At 41.0% G+C, this 20909-nt stretch overlaps 1 protein-coding gene across 4 annotated transcripts in view; it reads right to left on the reverse strand.

Annotated features, from left to right (window-relative positions):
• Positions 1-20909, reverse strand: part of AFF3 (ALF transcription elongation factor 3) — a 330573-nt gene that overhangs the window by 95091 nt on the left and 214573 nt on the right. For all 4 annotated transcript variants that reach the window (XM_072336759.1, XM_072336749.1, XM_072336732.1 and 1 more), the window contains one exon: positions 864-915. In XM_072336759.1, coding sequence (XP_072192860.1) covers positions 864-915 — 52 coding nt within the window. The remainder of the gene's footprint in view (positions 1-863; positions 916-20909) is intronic.

The following is a 20909-nucleotide window of genomic DNA, read 5'->3' on the forward strand; positions in this document are numbered from 1 at the left end:
AGTTATTTGCCTAAGGTCCTGAATTTCAGAAGTCTAGATAGCTCCAGTTATCCTCAATTGAAAAAAAATCACATTTGATAGCTGTGTTATATCCCAGCCTGGAGCGACTTCTGAGGTGCAAGAAGGGTAGTGTCTCTTGCTCCACATACTTTGGTGAAGGCATGGGATATGCATTTTAGGGCAAGGAGAAAGGAAAGTAGCTCTTGCTCACCCATTCTTCACCAAATCCATAACAGTATATTGGGAAAGAGCTTGTGATAGTAAAGCCTGGCAACTAGGAATCCGTTTGGCCATGCAAAAATCAAGATCCAGCTCTACTGTGGTGAGCACAGACCCCCAACCTTAAAAATACCCCAGCTCTCCTGACCCATAGAAAACATCTGGAGAAGTATGTGCTCCCAGGTAGGCAGTTTGGGGTATTTAAAGCCCAGGAAAGGGCCCTACTGACTGTTCCATGGATGACCAGCCAGCGTTCTAGGCAGGTAAGCTGCCCAGAGGCTAGCCACTATGGCCCAGCTTGTGCTCAGTTTGGCCTCAACTCCTAATCCAAATTCCTGTTTCTTCCCTCCTTGGCTGCTCTTTAAAACAAAACAAAATCCAATCAGGAGGAGACTGATACAAAAACCTTCTGGGTTACATCAAGGTAATAAATCAAGACCCCTGCAGAACATTCCCCACAAATACAGCAGTTAGCACATGCAGTCTGGCGCAGAGCAAGAACATCTGTTACTCCATTTACAGTACTTTCATGTATTTTGATAACCTTGATGTATATTTTGAAAAAGCATTAGCAAAATATTTGCAGTATCTCTGTCTTGACAAGAAACATGTTGCAAGTTACATGGCTCTTGTCTGGTTCTTACCTGGTCATTCTCTTCTTCATCGCTGCTTAACTTGAGGTCATCTTCTAGCATTCTGGAAAGCAAACAGTAAAATCATTTATAGTTATGATTTACCAAAATGTTTCAGATCTCTGAGCTACTGTAAAAAAAAAAAAAAAAAGCAATTGAAATAGAAAATATATTTTATGCCAGTAACACTGTAGAAGTGACACTGTCTTTATAATTTTTTTCTTAGCCAATTCCTATCAACCTCTTAATTCATTTCCTACAATTGGTGCCTAAGGGAAAATGTTTACTAGAGTAATAATGGATTTTGCAAAGATTATTGTTATTACAATCACCGACAAACAATTTTTGTGTGCTAAGAATAATATTTTTGATGCTGACAGGTCAGTAGTCTCTCTGAAAGGAAAATTTTGCTCCGCTTGGCTTTGAGCTCACAAAACACAAGTAGGTATTTACACTGGCAGTTCTACAGCACAAAATAAGATTCACTGATGTTTCCCAAAGGCCATTTTTACTTTATTGCCTGGTTGATGTAAGATTGACGTTGACTGAAACGATTAAAACTGAAATGTATTATCTCAGTGCATAGGAGTATGCATGAGGAGTTCACGGTCATATTAATATAGAAAATAATGCATCTTTTCTAATGGGGATTTCACCCTCCTTTCCCATAACCTTTCCTGAATTTGCTTCAACGGACTTTCAAAAAAGAGGAGTTTGTCTTTACTTGCATGTATTTTTTTACTAGCTAAGGTTAAGTAGCCTTAGCAGTTAAAGGAGCTGAGGAGGTGCAAAGCTTTCCCCCAGCACCTGAAAGGTTTTAAAGAACGGGACCTATTTATAAAAAATGCCCCTGTAATAACAATAATCATTCAGAAAGTTGCTAATTTTTCTTGCGTTCTGGGAAAAGGGAATCTGTAATTTAGCCTCGACTCCAGAAGAAAGCTTGGGGAACAATTTAAACACATTCTGTGACGTGGGTGGTCCCTGGAGTGTAAATATATCAAGAAGACATATGTAGTAATTTCAAACCACCTCCTCATTCTTGCGCCTGGATCTTCCATGAGTGTGCCTGGAAAGAGGGGCTCTTAAATGGGCTGCATGGTGTGCCAGGTCTGAAAAGAGTTCCGAGCCTCTCCCTGTTCCCTGAAACTGGTCGCTGTTGGCACCATGAGCAGCTGTATGCACAGTTGCTGCTCTCACGGTTGTGTCCCTGTTTCCCTGCAGCACCTTTGGGAGGACGTAGGTGTACCAGAAAAAGAACAGGGGCAGAACAGGAACTCTTGTTCTCTCGCCTCTTACAGGCTCATGCCTTCTTTCTGCCCCATTTAATTGTACTTACATTGAGATTTTTTCCCTGTAAAACCCACACAGAAAATAATAATAAAAAAACAACCTTGTGATGCAGACACCTTAAGGCACCCATTAAACAGACAAACTTACTGCAAGTCTCTGGTGTTTCACCAGAAATTATGTCCACATGCAGAAAAACACTCAGCAAGTGGAACAGATATCTAAAGATACCTTTCAGAGAAAGATACCTTTCTAGAGAGTGGCTATAAGAAAGAGGGGGACAGAGTCTTTAGTAGGATCTGTTCTGACAGGACAAGAGGAAATGGTTTCAAGCTAAAAGTGGGGAGATCTAGATCAAATATGGGGAAGAAGTTTTCTAAATAAGGGTGGTGAGGCATTGGCATGGGTTGCTCAGAGAGGTGGTGGATGCCCCATCCCTGGAAATGCTCATGGTCAGGCTGGACAGGGCTCTGAACTACCTGATCAAACTGTAGGTGTCCCTGTTCATTCCAGGTGAGCTGAACTAAGTGACCTTTAAGGATCCCATCTAATTCAAACAATTCTTTCATTCTATGAAGCACGTGAGATTCATCTACCAGGTGCAAAAATACGGGAGGCAAAGCTTCCTGTAAATCTTGAAAGACCTGTGTTGACTTTGGGTCCCAAAGTTCACAGGGGATCCTTTAGAACAAATAACATTATAGTTGCTTTTACATATTTATTTATTTATTTAATTTTAATGATATTTGTTTGGGCATTCCTGAGAAAATAGTATTGGAAGATACGTAAAAAGCTCCAGTCTGGAACTGATCATTATGTAACTAAATGTGATGAAATCTGCAGGGATCATTATTTAAGCAGAAAGAGATCTGCTTACTGTGTGAGAAGTAAAGCACTTGTGATGTTGTTGCCCATAATTCCTTTGTTTTAGGTGTTTGAATCCCTGCTAGAAAGGTGGTAGTTTAGTACATCGTTTAAGATGCAACTGGTTAGCTCATCTCCTAAATAGAAGCTGAAAAACAAAACTTATAATAAAGAGTGTTAGGTAGTTCTATGTTTATTAGTGCCCCATCTTTTTGTGTCAATCTGAATAAGCATGTATGGTGAGGCTGCGGTTAGATGTTACTACAAAGCTTTGAAGGCTCCAGGTTGTGTGGAAACACGAGTGGGCTTTAGGCAAGACAAAAGACGTGTGTGCAGGGATCATCCACACAAAAGGAACAAGAAACCACACTGCTGGCCCACTGAGCTTCCCCTGCTTGTATATCTTAGCCTGTCTTTATTTTTCTTGTCTGTTTCTCATTTTAGAAGTGCTGCTTTCCAAGAAAAGCACTGCCTGCCCAGGGCTCGTGGCCCCTCTTGGAACTACCGTAAGCGCACAAACAATCCCCAAATGCTGGTGATAGGAAAAAGCAAGTCACCATAAAATGATTTCTTGCTTGCTTGCTTTTTTGTTTTTCCCCAGAGTGGGATCAGACCTGCCTGATCCATACGTTTGTCACAAGGACGTATCAGGTTAGGAAAGCTTGCCAGATGTAGAATTCTACCTTGCAAAGGCAGGATCTGATTTCCTACTGTGCAGGAATAACTTCAGTGCCTGAATGTCCTGGTGGACTCCCAGACTGCTTCCACTGCCAAGTCAGACCCGAAGCCCTGATCTACAGAGCACTGCTTGGAGCACGACAAACTGTCACCAGCAACTTCACTTCCATCTGTCCCACGGAGAAGGGCAGTTCTCAAAGCTTAGGGGACTCAATCAGGGGTGAGGAGGAGGCACTGGAGTTTGTGGGATGCCTGTCTGCAGGACATGTCTTAAGGAATCAATTTTGAGTCTGAATGCTTTTGACAAACAATATGGCAAACCACTTCTACCACAACAGCGATGTTGGTTTAAACAAAAAGTCCATAACTGGACCAGCAGAATCTATTTGAAGAAAGGAGAGGGAAAGCAGAGAAGGAAAATAATTAAAGCTTGCAAGACGTTATGTTAATTTTAAGTTTATCTGAAAAGCACTTTGGCACAGATTCAGTAAAGAATGAACTTTGTTAGCAGAGCACTTCAGATCATGTTTAAATCAACCTGTGCTTAGGATGGAAATTCTTAATGCATGCTGCAATACAGTACAATGGCAGACAAACATAAACAAGCTAACACGCAAATGCAGCCTCTTCAACACTGCCTCTCTGCAATTATTTTCTGTAACATGTCTGAGATTATGCAAAACTCAGAGCAAAAAGCAGCATAGAATCATAGACTCAAAGACCACCAAAATAATCCAGTCCAACCATCAAACCACCACCATCATGCCCATTAAGCTATGGCAAGATTTTTGGATATGCACTTGACTTTGACATGGTGAAGCACAGGTAAAACAATGAGTAAATACTGCTTTGTAAACAAAAGCTGGAAAAATTATGTGGTACTTGATGCATCTCTGAAAAGCACACATCACTTAGAGCTTCTGCAATTGAAGAAAGAGCGCATGGATCCGGGTGGTCAGGAAGTTACTTTGCAGAACCTAATTATATATTTTTAGTGAAATCTCGGTGAGGTCACAGAGGCTGTGAGGGGAGGGAGGCTTGGGCAGGAGCTATCTCTGCTCTCTAATTAATGCATCTGCTCCTTTATCTGCCAAGAATGTAACAGGTAGAGTAGTAATGAAAGGAAATGAGGATGAGTTCAGGATATTGCAAAATGCCACAGCAAGGCAGCTGGTTTCTTTCTCAAGGAACCAATTGCAAGGTTTCAGCCATAGGTTCTGTGCCACTTGATGGGAAAGGATGGGGGTGAAGAGCTATGTATATATTGTGGAAAATAGGCAGAAAGCCATCTAGAGGGTACTGATATCCAATATGTGCCAGTTTCGATATGACTCAGCATCCAAATCTCTTACATGACTTCCCAGAAAGCTGGATCTCTTTTATCTCGGACTGATTACTAAGCTGGTTCCATCAGCTGACTGGGAGGCATCTAATTCCACTGCTCATTCCATCATGTCAACAAGCAGGAGATGGTCAAAAGCACCCACGATTTGGAATGGTGGAAGCTTTGTTCAAAGCATGTGGTTAAGCTGAGACTTGTGACCTTACTATTTTGCTTTTATTTTTTAATCTTGATTTGTTGTTGTTGGAAACTAGAGTCCTAAGCAAGAATTGTCTTCAAACCCAGACAGAGTCTGGGAGACGGTGGGAAAACATCTAGTTTCCCCTCTGGGAAGTCACACTGAAGTAACATCTAAGTAGGAAGATAGAGCCAGGACTCAAGTCAGAGGCTTTTGGATTTGAAAGAGCTGGAGAAGGAGAGGGGGGGAAATTAATTGTGTGATGTCTGGCAGAGGAGGTCATCATCAGGCAGTTTGGGAATCAGCTGTGACTTTTAAAATCTGGAGCCAGGCTATGACCCTTGTGACATAACCCTACCTTGGAGAGTATCCATTTTCAATCAGTGTTAGAGCAAATTTGCAGTTCTTGCAAGGCCTGAGATTTGCAAAAGGGTTTCAGTGGGTCTTAATTCCCCTTTGTTCAGTATCACTTGGGTGAAGATACAGCTCTGCCTGGTAGAATCTCACACTTTGTGAGGCTTGATACTTGCCCTGATGAATCATAGAATCATAGAATCACCAAGGTTGGAAAAGACCTGTAAGATCATCCAGTCCAACCATCCATCTACAATAACAATTTCCCACTAAACCATGTCCCTCAGTACAAGATCTAAATGTTTCTTGAACACCTCCAAGGATGATGACTCCACCACCTCCCTGGGCAATCTGTTCCAGCACCTGACCACTCTCTTGGAACCTGAACTTCCCCTGGCACAACTTGAGGCCATTCCCTCTATTCCTATTGCTAGGCAATCCCTGTTCCCTCATTCACTCCCCACAAGATTCATGCTCCAGCCCCTTCACAGCTTTACTGCCCTTTTCTGGACCTTCTCAAGGGCTGCAATGTTCTTTGTACTGAGGAGCACAAAACTGAACATAGCACTTGAGGTGCAGCCTCACCAAGGCTGAGTATAGAGGGATGATCATTTCCCTGCTCCTACTGGCTGCACTATTTCTGATACAAGTCCTGAAGTCCTTCCTTCCTCTGAAAATTACTTATTGAAATGTAAAACTCTCAAAAAATCAGTGGCTCAGCCTCTGTGGTTTGTTTCATGATTAGAGAACTTGCCTTTTGGCTTGCAAATCAAAGGGCAAGAGAAGTGACTTCAAGAGAAGTTACAAAAAGGAGGGTGGAAAGTGAAGTACAATGCTAGATAGGTTTTTCATGATAATTCTGATAATTAGAGCAAAAGAATGAGATGGGAAAGGACAAATATCAATAGTAATTAAATCATTATCACAAGTACTTTAGGAGAGAACATGCCAATGGTTTGCAAGCCTAGGGCACTAACGTGTATACGTTGCAATTGTCATTTAAATACATACAAAAGTCACCATCTTTGCAATTTGTGAAGGATCTCATGAATGTGCTAATCTGATCAAGTATACTGTTCCATTTTAATGCTATGTAGCATCTCAGTCAGAATACTGTGTTTATTAAGGACTTCTGTGATTTCTGCTCATTATGGAGGAAACGGATTTCAGTAGTGGAAAAATATGTTGATTTTTAGCTGAAGAGGAACCCCACAAAGAAAAAAGCTGTGATGAAATATGAAAATCAGACACCTAAGTGCTCATTTGAGTTCATACCACAACATCTCATCTGACTGAGATGGCTTTGGGGCAAATTATCTGTTTTTTAATACGTAATATTGACATTTTGTTTTCTTTCCTATAAATGCGCAGTGACCTTTCAAAAACTGGACGTTAATTTCAACATCACCAGAAACTCAGCAAGAAGACAGATACTATTCTAAGTAGTGGTATGCAAGAAGGCTTTAAGACTAGCTCCAGCTGTTTAAAGTCGCAACTGATGTACCTACAGGGAGAAGAAAAAGCACTGCTTCATGTGATAGGGAAAAACCCAGTTCTTTCTGAAAGTACCACATTATGCGAGATCTTTACCCCTTTTTCCCAGCAAAATGAAAGAGAGTGCCAGCTGGGAATCTGCCTTTCATATCCAAACTGTCCTCTTATGTTAGTGGGATTATTTCTGCTAGGAGTGCTCACAGATGTCATTTGATTTACTCACTAATAGGACAAATGTACCTTCAGTTTCTGTCTCTTTTTAGTTGCTTTCTAAAACACAAATAGTAGAAAAAATATGCCTGGTAAGAAGGATGGAGTTTTCTAACAAGCAAATTACAGGTTTCCATTCTTAAAAAAAGAAAAAAGAAAAAGAAAAAGGAAAAAAAAAAAAAAAAAAGGAAAAAGAAAACAAAAAGGGGAACAAATATTGTTATGAATACCTTGGTTACCTGCACATAACAGATAGCCAGTTATATTTGCTACTCATCCATAGCCAAAAGTGGCACTTCAGACAGCTTTGTTTGCTAATCCGTAATACAAGAGTAGTTGTTTTTATACAGCATTAATTTTTAATTAACTGGATTCTGCTTACCAAAATTATTTTTCATATTAGTGTCATAACTGATGCAAATCTTTCACTTTACAATAATTTCATGCACTTGTATTTCCTGAAAAGCGTAGTACTTATTCCTGTTTTATAGAGGATAAATCAAAAGTGTATGGATTGAGGTAAACAGGTAGATCGAGAGGGTATTTTATAAATGCTGTAACTGAGCTTTCAGTTGGCTTGTAAGGTCTCTGCAAGCATTGCTCGTAGCATCTGGAATTTAGTTTGGATATATGATGTTTAAGTTGTAAAAACTCGTCAACAAATAGTTTGTGTAAGTTCTACTACACAGAAATATGTAGGAAAACATGATTATATAGGATACTGTCAAATCTAATTAAAAACAAAGGAAGAAGGCCAGTAAAATCAGGCTGCTGAATTATTAACATACTTAATGCTGGAATGAAGTATATATATCAATGTGAGATTTTATTCTAGAGCATACAATTTAAATGCCTGAAAAACTGACTCAGTCCATAGAAATAGAATTAGCAATTTCAATAAAAAATAGATGCTATGAAGGAGAAGTTTTCTGTCCTTGGCTTAAATCCATCTAAGCTGGTCTATGCCACTCTCCAAAACCATTTAAACTGGCTAAATGCTCTGCTAAATTCCCATTACGCTGACGATCTCATTAGAAATGCAAGGTAGTCCTCTTCGGGTAATGCAGCCATTACTCTCCCTATGAGCAGAAGCTGAAATAAGGCTTCCACCATTTGCATGAGGCTAGGTTCATTTCTCCTTCCCCAGGGCTCTTCCCAAGAAGGAGGGGATGGGAGAAAATGTTTTACTGTGTGCATGTGAAATATGGGGCTGGATGTGCTGTGTTAGTCAGACCCAGCTATTTGAAAGTGCAAGTAGAAGAGAAAACCTATCAGCCTGTATGGACAGGCTGAAAACCCTGCCAAGTAGTGCTGCAACTTAGAGGTGAGACCTGCAGCTTCCTAAACTTCATAAAACTGAGGGTGCATGCCATTATTGTTAGTGTAGGTGTTTCTCAAGGGCTGGCACGGTAAGGAGAAACAGAAATCAAACTGAAGGTGTGCCCCCAGTGGCGCAGTGGTATAAGCTGCTGCTTGCGGCACCGGAGGGCCCGGGTTCAAATCCCCCCTGTGGCGCAGGGGGTAGAAGTGCTGCGTTGCTACACAGGGGGCTCGAAACCCGGGAGTTGGACTCGATGATCTCTAAGGTCCCTTCCAACTCGCACGATACTATGATACTATGATATGATACAATGAAGGAAATAATGGGAAAATAGATCCAGTTGAATCAAATGGTGAAATTTCAAACTATTCGATAGGGTAGGAAGAATCCAGCTGTAGGTATCCTTGCTCACTGCAGGGGTGTTGGATCAGGTGAGTTTTAAGGGTCCCTTCCAACTCAAATGATTTTGTGATTCAAGAAAGCCTCTCAGCACCACACAGTCCCCACTGGCTCTGCCAGCACGGTGTCTGGGCAGAGGAACATGCAGTACCTCTCTGGAAATGAGAAAAAGTCTTCTAAAAGAGGAAATAAACTAGCGTGAGCCCACTTTCTGAGCAAGGAAGCCATGTAAAAATGCACATACACTCAGAGAGAGGGAAGAGTGATGAGCTACTTAGCGGCTTGCGCCTAAACACCGGCCTAAGTAGTCCAATCACTCAGAGGACTTACCAAAGTTTTATGGCTAATCACGCTCTGTGTGACAGGAGGAAACACATTTGGGGAATAAAAGTTCTGAATGAGCTACTTGCAATTTTCCAATCCATTTCTTGCCTCCCTGCCCCTGTTCCTTCCAGGCTCTCTGTGTGTGATTAGCAGTTATTTACTAACTCTCTCTCCCTGATTTCCTAGCAATTTCTGATCCTGCCATCTACAAAATATTAATTTCAAATGTGAAATGAAATAAGAGTGCATGAACTGCACTGCCGGCATGTGTGTCAGCTGTTGTGGCAGAAATCTGGGGGAATTTATGCGTCTGGGATAAAATTGCCACTGCTAAGTCTTCCCACTGAAGGTGCAGTATCTGATTTTGTACTTGGTGATTATTTTCTTATGAATAGCCTCTTTCTGCCTAATCCCCAGCATTATAAGCATCTGTCCTCATGTTGGAGTCATCATCCCACACATTTTTATTCTCTTGCTCCCTCGTGGATGACTGCAATCATCTGTAAAATGCTGACCGTTCATTTAGCAATGTTCATAACTGCGGCTGCAGTGGTGTTTATTCATATCGTGCAGGCTGGGCAAGGGAAAAAAGACTGTGTAGGTTAGAGGTTCTCAAACTTCACTCGGGTATCACTGCATCAAAATGAGAAGAGCCTTGTATCATCAAAGTGATAAGGAAAGGGGCATGTCCTCATCCTTTTGTCACCCCCTGCACACTGGAAGCTCGTGCCATCCTTCTGCACCAGGGCATCCTGCTGGGCACTGACTTCTTCTGCTGCTCACCTCCATCTTGGAAGCATTTTCAGAGTTGCAACTGCCCAAAACAGTCTCCACTGAGAAAGAGGGAGACAGAGAGCCATTCCTTGTTCTGGGATATAAAACATCAGGTCACAGAGTCACAGAATCATAGAATCATAGATTTGTTTAGGTTGAAAAATACCTTAAATATCATCGAGTCTAACCACAAGCTAACCAAACTACCCTAACTTTAACAACCCTCCACTAAATCATGTCCCTGAGCACCACACCTGAACGATCTTTAAAGACATTCAGGGATGATCACTCAACCACTCCCCTGGGGAGCCCAGGTCATTTCCCCTCATCCTGTCACCCGTCACCAGTGAGAAGCATCCAGCCCTGCTCTCACTGCAGTCACCTTTCAGGTACTGGAAAAGAGCAATAACGTCTCCCCTCAGCCTCCTTTTCCCCATACTAAGTATCTCCAGTTCCTTCAGTCTCTCCTCATAAGGCATATTCTTTAAGCCCTTCGCAAGCCTCGTTGCCCTTCTTTGGACCTGCTCCAGTACCTCCATGCCTTTTTTGTACAGAGGTGCCCAAAACTGAACACAGTACTTGAGGTGAGGCCTCTCCAATGCTGAGTACAGGGGCAGGATGACTTCCTTAGACCTGCTCACCGCAGCCTTCCTGATACAAGCCAGAATGCTATTGGGTTTTTGGCCACTTGGGCAGACGGTTGGTTTTCTCCAAGCCTCATCTCTTGAAGTGAGACTGAATTACTAAATATTTCAGACTGTTTGATAACCTGTTCCAGACTCACTGCTTCTTGCTAAGTTCTGCCACTGTTGAATATAATTTTCTTCCACGTCAAAGCTATCAACACTGGATCTCCTCCCTGTTCAGCTGCTCCTTGGGCCAGGATCCCTCACTGCTATGACCTTCAGAAATGGTTAAGAGCCAGGATTCTGTTAATTTGCATTTAATTGATATTGCATGCTGCACATTTTAAGGTCTTAAACATCTATTATGACTTCATTAGTAACTTTATCAGTCAAAGTTGACAGCTCCTCATAGAATGAAATCAGCTTTGGTTGATAAGAACATGAATTTATTTCCTTGAAAGTAAAAAAATGAATTGCAGTAATTGTAATCTTGCCCCTCAGTTCCTTAAAGAAACCCTGTTTGGGTTACCCAGGAGCTTTCTTAGGGACAGGTGCCACATGAGCTCTCCAAATACTTCAACTCTCCTGCTTCTCTTTAGGAACTCTACACTGTATTCGCTGTCTGCTGGTGTTCTCCTGCATTTCAAGGTGCATCACAAGTAGCTGTCCCTCAGACATTACTGGTCGGTGGCCTTGATGGCTCAAGGCAGCCAGGAAGCTCTTAAATTTATGGATATTTGTATCTGGGGTGATTTAAAACAATGCACTCACTCTGGACACTGTCCAGCTTCCGTTCTATTAGCTGCCCTGCTTTTTCTTGTACAAAAACATTTATTTAATCTAGTATTATTAACAACATTAATATTTCCAGCTAGTAGGAGGCTATTGCTGGAACTTCTTCACTGCTGTTCTTTATATTCTTTAAGAATACCATTATCTCTGAACTTTCCTTTGGTATCCTCCACTTCCTTTGTCTGTATTTGGAGTTTATAATTCTTCTGTTATTTTTCCCCTTAATGTCACATGTATTTTATACTTTGTATCTGTCATATAGATTGCTCATTCAGTACTGATTTCCACATTTCTTTCACCACTGAAGCTCATCTAGCTTAAGGAAAAGATGTTTTTCAACTTGGATGTGGAAATTCAGGCTTTTGCTATTCTAATACGCTCTATTTAAAAAAAAATCCCAAACTTCTACTTGTGCCCTTGTTTGTTGTTTTTTTCTATCTCATCAATTTCTGGTCAGCGTGTTCTTCCAGAGTGGGACACCAGCTCTTCCTTGTTGGGATGGTCCTTTACTGGTAAGGACTGGATAAAATAAAACCAAGATCTAGTTCCTAGGCAACTGTGTCCTTCCTATCAAGTGACTGAATTACCTTTATTCATAGCAGAGATGAGTCTGTCTGGTGAAATGTCCTCAGTGCCAAAAAAGTGCCACAAAGATCATGCACAATACTTATTTCATTTTAGTAGCCAGCCACAATGGACAGCATCTTCAAAATGAAGTCTTTGGGAATGCATTTGTGGCACCCGCCTGTGCTTTGCATGCCATCCCCTCCCTCTAATGACTAGAACAGGGGACACAGTGGTACATGTATGATGGATGGGCACAAGGAGGTCATCACTGAGCTGCCACAGAGGCACAGTGTGGTGGGACAGGAAAATATGGGAGTTCTGCCTCCTCCTCACCCCCATGAACTCCATCAGCAGCAGCACAACAGCTGAAGACACAACAGGACTCCCAAAGTTTTTAGTGTTTCCTTTCAAATACTTTTCCTAGCCATTTCCTGGAAAGCCACTGTATTTTTCTCAGTCCCGTCTCCAATACTTATAGCTTCATTTAGTTTTAATATAGTTATAAATGGGCTGTAGCAGCCTGCTTCTTTTAATAACTAAGTAAATGAAACTCTGTCTGTAATAATAAATGAACCATCCATCTGGGAGGCCTCCAGTAAAAATTTCAACAGGTATTTATTGCTCCTTTATGTAAACAGTACTCTGGACAATACAAGTGATTATACTCTCTGTCAGCTCTGTCAGAAAGGAGACAGTATAGATTTGGACAGGGTCCCACAGAGCGCACACTGAATTTACAGGTTTATTTGACTAGATGAAGACAAAATGATTAAAACAAGCAAGCAAACAGACAAGAACCTGGTTGGCTACTGTGAAAGTGAGCAGGTCATTTCATTTAATGATAAGCTCTATGAGGAGAAATAATGGAAAATAGTTGAATCTGCAGTGCAGCGGGTTCCTCACAACATAAGATACTTCACAGTCTCTTCCCGCTGCCCCAGAAATCCCAACATCAAAACCAAAGTGAAACACAGAAGTGGTTACAGTTCCTCTGTAAAATCACCACTTTATGGAGCCTTCAAGGTATGCTGTGCCCTTGGAGGCTCCAGTGTTCCAGTAGGAGTGGTTCCCCACCGCCACTCCCCATCCCCAGGGATCTTCCCTTTCTTTCATGAACACTGGTGCTTATGAAACACTGGAAAGGGCAATGGCACGATACATTTGCCATAATGAAATTTTAATTAAAAAGACATCTCATTGCCAAAACCATCTTCATAGTGCTATTATACTCCGGTCCCTAATTACAAACCATTACATTCCTCTACTGTTGAAATAATGCAATGTCTGAATATATTGTCAAATAATTAATTCCGTGTGTGGTGTGAGGGAAAGAGAAAGAAAAATAAGGGGCAGAAAAACATCATAGCTCATGCATGGCCAAAGTGATGTAACCATTTGATACTGAGGAGTGGGCTGCACAGGGCTCATTGAACATGCAGAAGGTGAGGACCTGCTGTGATATTTGTCAAGATTTCCAGCCTTCTAATTTCTGCAGGAGCAGGCTGAACACACTTCCATGAGTAGGTTTCTCAATGCCTTTCATTTGCAACCAAGCATGGAACAGGGAAAAAGCAGGTTTTCCCTTACATTGCTTTTTTATTCTCTTTTCACAGAATCGCAGAACTCTTGGAGTTGGAAAGGACCTCCAGGGCTCAAATTTTGATCATAAGATGCTGAGACAAGAGACGGTGCCCCCAGTGGAGCTGACCCCTCCATTTCCATAGCACTCCCACCAAAATACAGTAGGAACTGTGACAGATTTTCCATTGGCACTGTGGGCTTTTGCCTGCACCATGCTTTTTTATTTTATTTTTTTTTGCTTTGGGATATCCCATTCTGGGAGTCAGAATAGCAATTTCCCCCTCCATCAACTCCTTTGGACACCATAACAGCAGAAACAACCCACTGAGGACAGCTCCTCTAGGGAGAGAAAGGGCTTTGTTCCCTGCATTTGGATCCTGCACACACACTGAAGAAATACACCACCTGCACTGCAATATATGTAACAAAGTAAAACATATTTTTTCTCTGAAAACACTTTTTGGGCAAAATTATGAAGTTAGCTCTCAAATAGTAAACCACACTACATCTCCTTTCTAATGTCTCTTTTAAAATATACACCACAGAGCAACTCTCATAACTCGCTCGACACACGCTATCTGATGAGTTATAGGGCGGTCTTCTATGCTCAGAGTGTGTGTTTCCCTTCCACACACCGTTATGAATTTTCCATCCCTCATCATTCATACTGTGTCAGAATATCTATTACAAAATCCCGTTCGCAAGAAAGGCTTCTATTTTTCCCCCTTCATTTTATCACTGCTCTTAAATTTTCTTCTGGACACCAGCCTGGCATGCTGGCAATACCACGCTGGCAGTTTCTGAGAAAAAGTTGTATTCAAAAATCATACACCAGGGCTAGAATGTCACTTCAAAAGGAATGTCCTTTTCTAGCTAAGAGAAATACTTTGTAAAAACAAATGAGATGCAACTGCATTCTGATTGCCGGAACCTACCGCCCAGCTGCTAACTACTGCAACCATCTTGTGAAACCTGGAAGTCTGAATTATGTCTGATAATGCTTTCTGCTGTGCTGAACCTTTGGAAATGTTGAGTCATCCTGAGAAAATGTCGGCAATCATCTTTCACAAATGCCTGAGCGTGGATGAGGCTCTAACTAAAGCCTGGTGTGAAGGATTTAGAGCCGAGTGGAATTTTCTGACAAATAGCTCACCCGTCAAGAACAGGGTGAAGACTGGCCAAGATGCTTGACAATTTGCCAGGCGTGAGATATGCTTTCCCCTAAATAACTAAAAAAAAAAGTTCTATTTCTATCCCAAATAATTAGTTTCAACATTTCTGAGATGTGATGCTTTCGTTTTCTTTTTTCGAACCCATTATTTCAAAGATATGCTTATATCTGGGACTGCAATATCATCTCCTAAGCACTTTCTGGAGAGAGGTAAGCTAAAATAAAAGGACTAGTCCTAAATGCCTTTATACATATATATATATAAAATCTTATTTTGCTTTAAAAAAAAAAAGGGACATTTTCTTTTTTTTTCTGTTGACCTATATATACGATTCTATGACTCTATATGATTTTTTAATTGTATTGAACAAAACATGAATTACTCATGCTGATTCGGAAGTTAAATTAACTCTCTGGCAAAGCGCTGAGACTGGCCTTGGTTAGGGTTTGATCTGCATCCACAAAACATACTGCTGCTTTCACGTTTTTCCCACACATTAGCTGTTAATTGAAGCTTTGTGTGAAATACTCTTTCTGTCATCACCTGTCAGACTGACATCCATAGGAGTAAACTTCTGTGTCATGGCAGCGTTGCAAAAGAAATATAAGCAAGAAATATGTTCCCAGATTGTCACATGACTGAAATCCAAGGATTTGATGTACTTTTTTTTACGCAAAATTAGAATGGAATTAAGAACACTTGCTCAAATCTGCTGTACTACATGACTGGTTGGTTGGTTTGTTTTTATGCCTGAAACTGACGGCTACCTGACAGTCCAGAGTTCCCAGGATATTAATTCTACACAGACTTTTTAGAATGTACCTATGCCCTCCATATTTAAAGAGAAACAATTTTAAGTATTATTTAATGATAAATGGAATCCAGCTGAAACACTCATTATTATTTTAGAAGAGCTTCTGGGTGTGGAAATAAAAATGCATTATGTTATGTCTTCCCATGGCAAATATAAAGTGCTTAATATTGACAGAACTATGGATAATTATCTTTTTGATACTTGAAGAAAAATAAATACTACAAATAATGTGTTAACTTAGTATATGTGCAAATAATTTATATGCCAATACTGTATCTATATCATGCAATGCGTATTTAAAAAGTCATATATGTAAGTGGTGATGCTTGACTTTTAAATAATTCAATTTAGTACTAATAGCATTAATAGTCAAAAGTGGATCTCCAAAACTGAATATATTGTGTTAATTTCATCATCGGTGTCACCCTAGTAAAACCAATGGAGTTTCATCGGCAATTAATTTAGCCCATTATATTACCTTCAACTCAAATGATTTTTTACTGATAAGAGAAAGGACTTCATCTGCACATGGTTTATCAGGCACTGAAACATTTTTACTGCACTGAAGATGGAAGAGATAGCTGATAAAAGTACTGAATAAAATAGGCAAAAATTTAGGATACTAACAATAAAGGCCTTTTAAATATATAAATAACTTTCCAGAAATTGTATGAACGTTTGGAGTATCTCCAACAGTCTTTATTAGCCCAAAGAAGTCACTCTGTATTTTTTCAGTGATGTGACTATCCTCACACTAACAACAGAACTGGTTTTACTGTTCAGAAGGTGCAACAAACAGCCCTCCTAAATATTTGTACAAATGGCCAATGCGCATGAAGCTTAAATGCAATTTAAAACAGCACTGTCTGTTGTGATTTTCTTATCAATACTCTCTTCCACGCCATTCTTCCATACAGTTGAACACTGAAGCATAGAGATTTATTCTCCTTATGACCAGAACCATTAACTAGTAAGAAATAGGGCCCACCATAAGTATCAGTTTGTTAGTGGTCTGTTCCCTATCATACTATTTGGTAATGAGAGACCCCTAGCTTGTTAAATTTCCCAACTGTTCAGTGAGATCCAGAACTGTGGAAGGCAGCTCCAAGTCCTGGCAGAGGTCCCATCTGTACAGCTTCAGACACTCCCAGGAACTGACCTGTCTCACGATGCTCTTCAGTCTCTACTTCATGTCTGCAGCCTATGCTATGAGGTAATTTAAGTGAAAGAACTTCTAACCAGAATTGTTATATTGATTAAGATTACATAAACTTTCGTCAGGCTTGGACTGTTATCTCTTGATGTTTTTTCTTCACTACATATTTTTAGTAACTCCCAACAGTCTTTGGTTTGAACTACAGGTGCTTCCCCAGTGAGATCCAAAAATGCAGACAAAAGAGCTTTTTGAACATCTGAGTTTTGTTGGCTTTTAACCCACCCTTGAAAAAGTCATGACAATTTGCTCCTAGTTATTTTCATTAAATAATCAAAAATACGTGTTGGCATGTATGCAAAGCAGTGGTGGAGTCCTGCCTGGAAAGGGGGAACTGCTGAGGCTGCCCTCTGGTATTCAGTGCCCCATGGACTGTAAGGTGGGGAGAGGGTCTGTGGGGTCTCTGAAGCATCCTTGAAGCCAGCAATGCTGTGGTAGCTCCCTGTTATAGTTAATGAGTGAGAGCTATGTACTCCAAGCATTAAAAGCAGCAGTCTCAAGGAGGTTTTTGGGGGGAGAAAAACATGCATTATACTCACTGAAAAATAAATAAATATGAGCAGACTGAGATATTCAAGTATACCTCTTCTTCAGAATGCTGATTAATGTCATAGGAAATCACAACAAAAGTAGCCCCAAAGGCTCATTTTCTTATTTTTAATGGGTAATAATGATTAGTACCGTCAGTGTTTGTTTCAAGCTTTAAGAGCAGGAAGGTTCAAAATACCAGTGATCCAAGGAGGTTGTCAGTTTGGGGATATTCTGCTGGCCCAGCACCAAACATCCTGTGACATTTTCTGCCAAAAAATCACAGCGCAGAGAGTGGACTTTCATCTGTGTGAGCTTCGGGCATATCTGAAATTATTTAAATGAATGTAGCCACAAACTAATTTTATTCTACTGTTTTTATAGGAGTTCCCATGCTCTGCTGAAGGCAAGATCAGGGGAGCCCTTGAAGTCTACTTCGGAGGCTGCTGAGAGCAGGAGGCTTTGCCAGACCTCCTCTACCTTCTGCTCTACAAAAAGCCACTGCTGGATGATTTGCACCTCAGCACCCACCACACAGCCCAGGGCCACCACCACAAGGGGTCTCATGGTGGGCCACCACTGTGAGCACCATCACCCTGGGGGCCACCACCAGGCCATGGCAGCCCTAATTCATACACCACAGGCACTTGGTCTCAACATAGTATATATACTGCAACAGGACTGGAGTCCTAGAGGTAATTTCCTACACCTTATTACCACATAATAATGACCTCTTAACAACCGGACTAATCAAGAATTAATGAGGCACTAAAACATTTTAAGGAACAATGAAGGATTTAAAAATTTCTCTTATGTGTTTTATTTAAAAAGCAATTCATTTAACAGTTACTGCCCTTCGTTCAGAGTCATATAAAAAGTCTTGGTACTCATCAAACACATCAGCTGAAAGGTTTTATTCATTTATCAGTTATTTACTTAAGCAGGGCTGCACGTAACTGCAGAGATCAAGACATCCCAAACCAGGCCTAGGCCCCTCTGCCTCCAAACCTCCCTCTTTCTGCGCAGCTTTATGTGCATAAAGCCGGTCTGTTTGCCTGGCAGTGAAGTGTGGAACCAAAAATAGGACAGGGCCAGCTCAAATTAGCATGACTGCCGAAAGGGGACTTTGCATTATCTCTGGAAGACTCCAACTGTCTTTTTTGTTTGTTTGTGACAAGGAGGGAGCATGCACTTTGTGGGGGCATCCATCCTCCTCGGTGCTTGAAAAACACAGAGTGAATTTAAAGGGCAAAAAATTGAAAATAAATTAAAAAAAAAATAGGGATAACTTAAGCTAGTAAAGGATTTTGTATCAACGACTCAATTCTGAATTCAATCCTGAAAACACTTTATCTCTACCATCAGCCTGGAAGGGATAATCAAAATAAAAACACATTAAAATGTAGTTTATTTTTTAAAACTTTCTCCTCTAGTGAAAGGATGGGGAATATAAACTGGTTTGCTGAAAAAAAATCCCCAAATAGATCATTCTGTGACAGATAACTGTTATGATTATTAATTCCTCCACTGACATTGAAATTAAACTGATTCCCAACATAATGGATGAATAAATAGCACACTGGAGTTTCTCAAATGCTTCTACATTTCCTATGCAATCAAAAAAAAGAACTCCCTCATTAAATAATATGCTGACAGAAAAGGCAATTTGATTAAATAAACCTAACTGCCAATCATGCTGAAAGTTATAAAAGGAAAGCATTTGGTAGCTAACTCTAAAACTTTGCTCCATATTCATCTCTCCTTCACTTATTTTTTGCTTTCTTTATGATTCTTACCAGAGAAGTAACAGCAAACTATGTGATCCAGAGGAAGATCTGGGCTTATCTGGGCACCTGACAAAGGAGTAACAAGTCAGTCTTCATCTTTGTGATTTACCACTAGGCAAGGATGGTACAAGGGAAGAATTGAGAGAAAAAGGTAGAGAGCTGCAGGCAAAGAAGCATATGCACTAATTCACGAATCTGAGCTGCTCTGGGTGTCTTTGTGTATCACTTGGTATATGTATCTTTTTATTTTGGGGAGGAGACCTGTTTTCTGGGGCAAAAGTGGAAAAGGGAGTGGTGAGGAGGGTGAGGGCCAGCAGAAGTGAAAAGCAAGGAGAGATAAGTCTGCAGGTGATGAACTTGACAAATACAGGGATCACCCCATCATCCGTGCAGTAGGAGAAAGGATGTGACAAGAAAGAAGAAACAGAAAAAGAAAAGCAGAAGGGTGGTGGTTGGCATAGCAGATAATGATGGCAGTTGATGAGGGAAAGAGAAATCCAGAATCATCCTGTATGAAGCACTTGAGCGCACACAGAGATGTGGTGGTCCTGCAGAGGTGCTCCCCACCATCCTGTCCCCAGAGCCCCCAGAGATGAAGAAGCAAATGCATGTTCTCCCAGAGCAGCAAACAAAGCCATGTACTGCCCAGCTGCATTCCAATTATGGTGGGGTTAATTTTTTGTGCTATTTAATTTCATCAGCTCTGTGGGGGTGGGCAGAGGGGAAGAGCTGTGTAGCATGGTGTGATGTGTGGAAAGTCTCTGAACATCACAGTGTCTGGTGGCCAGAGACGGGAATGGGGCCTGGCAGCTCCCTCTCCTTAGCTTTGGGAGGCAGCAGCTTCTTAGGACATCAAATAATTAACTGAGCTGCAGGATTGTGGGATGAGACTCGTGCAGTTACTTCTCTGCTGGAAACCAAGAGTGTCAGCCTGGACCGCTCTGTTCTTGGTGAGTCTTTAAAGCTAATGCAACTCATGCTAAAGATGCTCTTTGAAAAGGACCAGAGATCCACTTGGATAAAACTCTGAGTGGGTGACAAGTGCACACAAAGAAATAAGATGAGATTTTAATTTTTTCTCAAGTACAAGAAAGCAAGCAGTTTGAGAAAAAGGCACTTGCTTTTCAGCTAGGCATTGAAGCTTTTAGGTTCTTAAGACACAGAATGAATTGATCTTCTCATAGAGAAATCATAGCTGTGCAATGTCACCGAGCCAAATGGGATCATGCTAAAGATGTACGTGGCCACATCTGCTAGGTAAAAATAAATCAAAATCATGTTAAAAGGAGGGCTGTTGCTTTTTATGATCTTTCCATAATGCCTGTGGATGATGGTTGTCATCCACCTACTGCAGTCATAATGAAATATATGCAAGTTGGAAAAACATCAGTATTTTAGGTCCTGCTACCAATCTTACAACCATCATCCAGCTTTTCAACCACCTCCCACTGTTTGTGCATTATATATGTTCTAGTATTTGCTTAGTTGGGTGTGTTAGATGCAGTAACAAAACTCCTAAGATCCTATTTAGCTGGTAAGTCCAGCCTTTTCCCCTCTCTCCACTGTGCCCCATGAATCAGAGATGAGTTCCTGATTCCCGGCTGCTCAGCAGCAGTCACACAAAGCTGCTGTGGGTGCTGCAGGGCTGGAGAGGGCCACCAGCAAGCCAGCCCACAATGAAACCTATGGGACAGCCTCAAGGACAGGCTCCTTCCTCTTGAATGTGATGCCTGACAATGCAAAGCTCTTT

This window comes from Excalfactoria chinensis, chromosome 1, assembly GCF_039878825.1.
Source record: "Excalfactoria chinensis isolate bCotChi1 chromosome 1, bCotChi1.hap2, whole genome shotgun sequence".
Lineage (NCBI taxonomy): Eukaryota > Metazoa > Chordata > Aves > Galliformes > Phasianidae > Excalfactoria > Excalfactoria chinensis.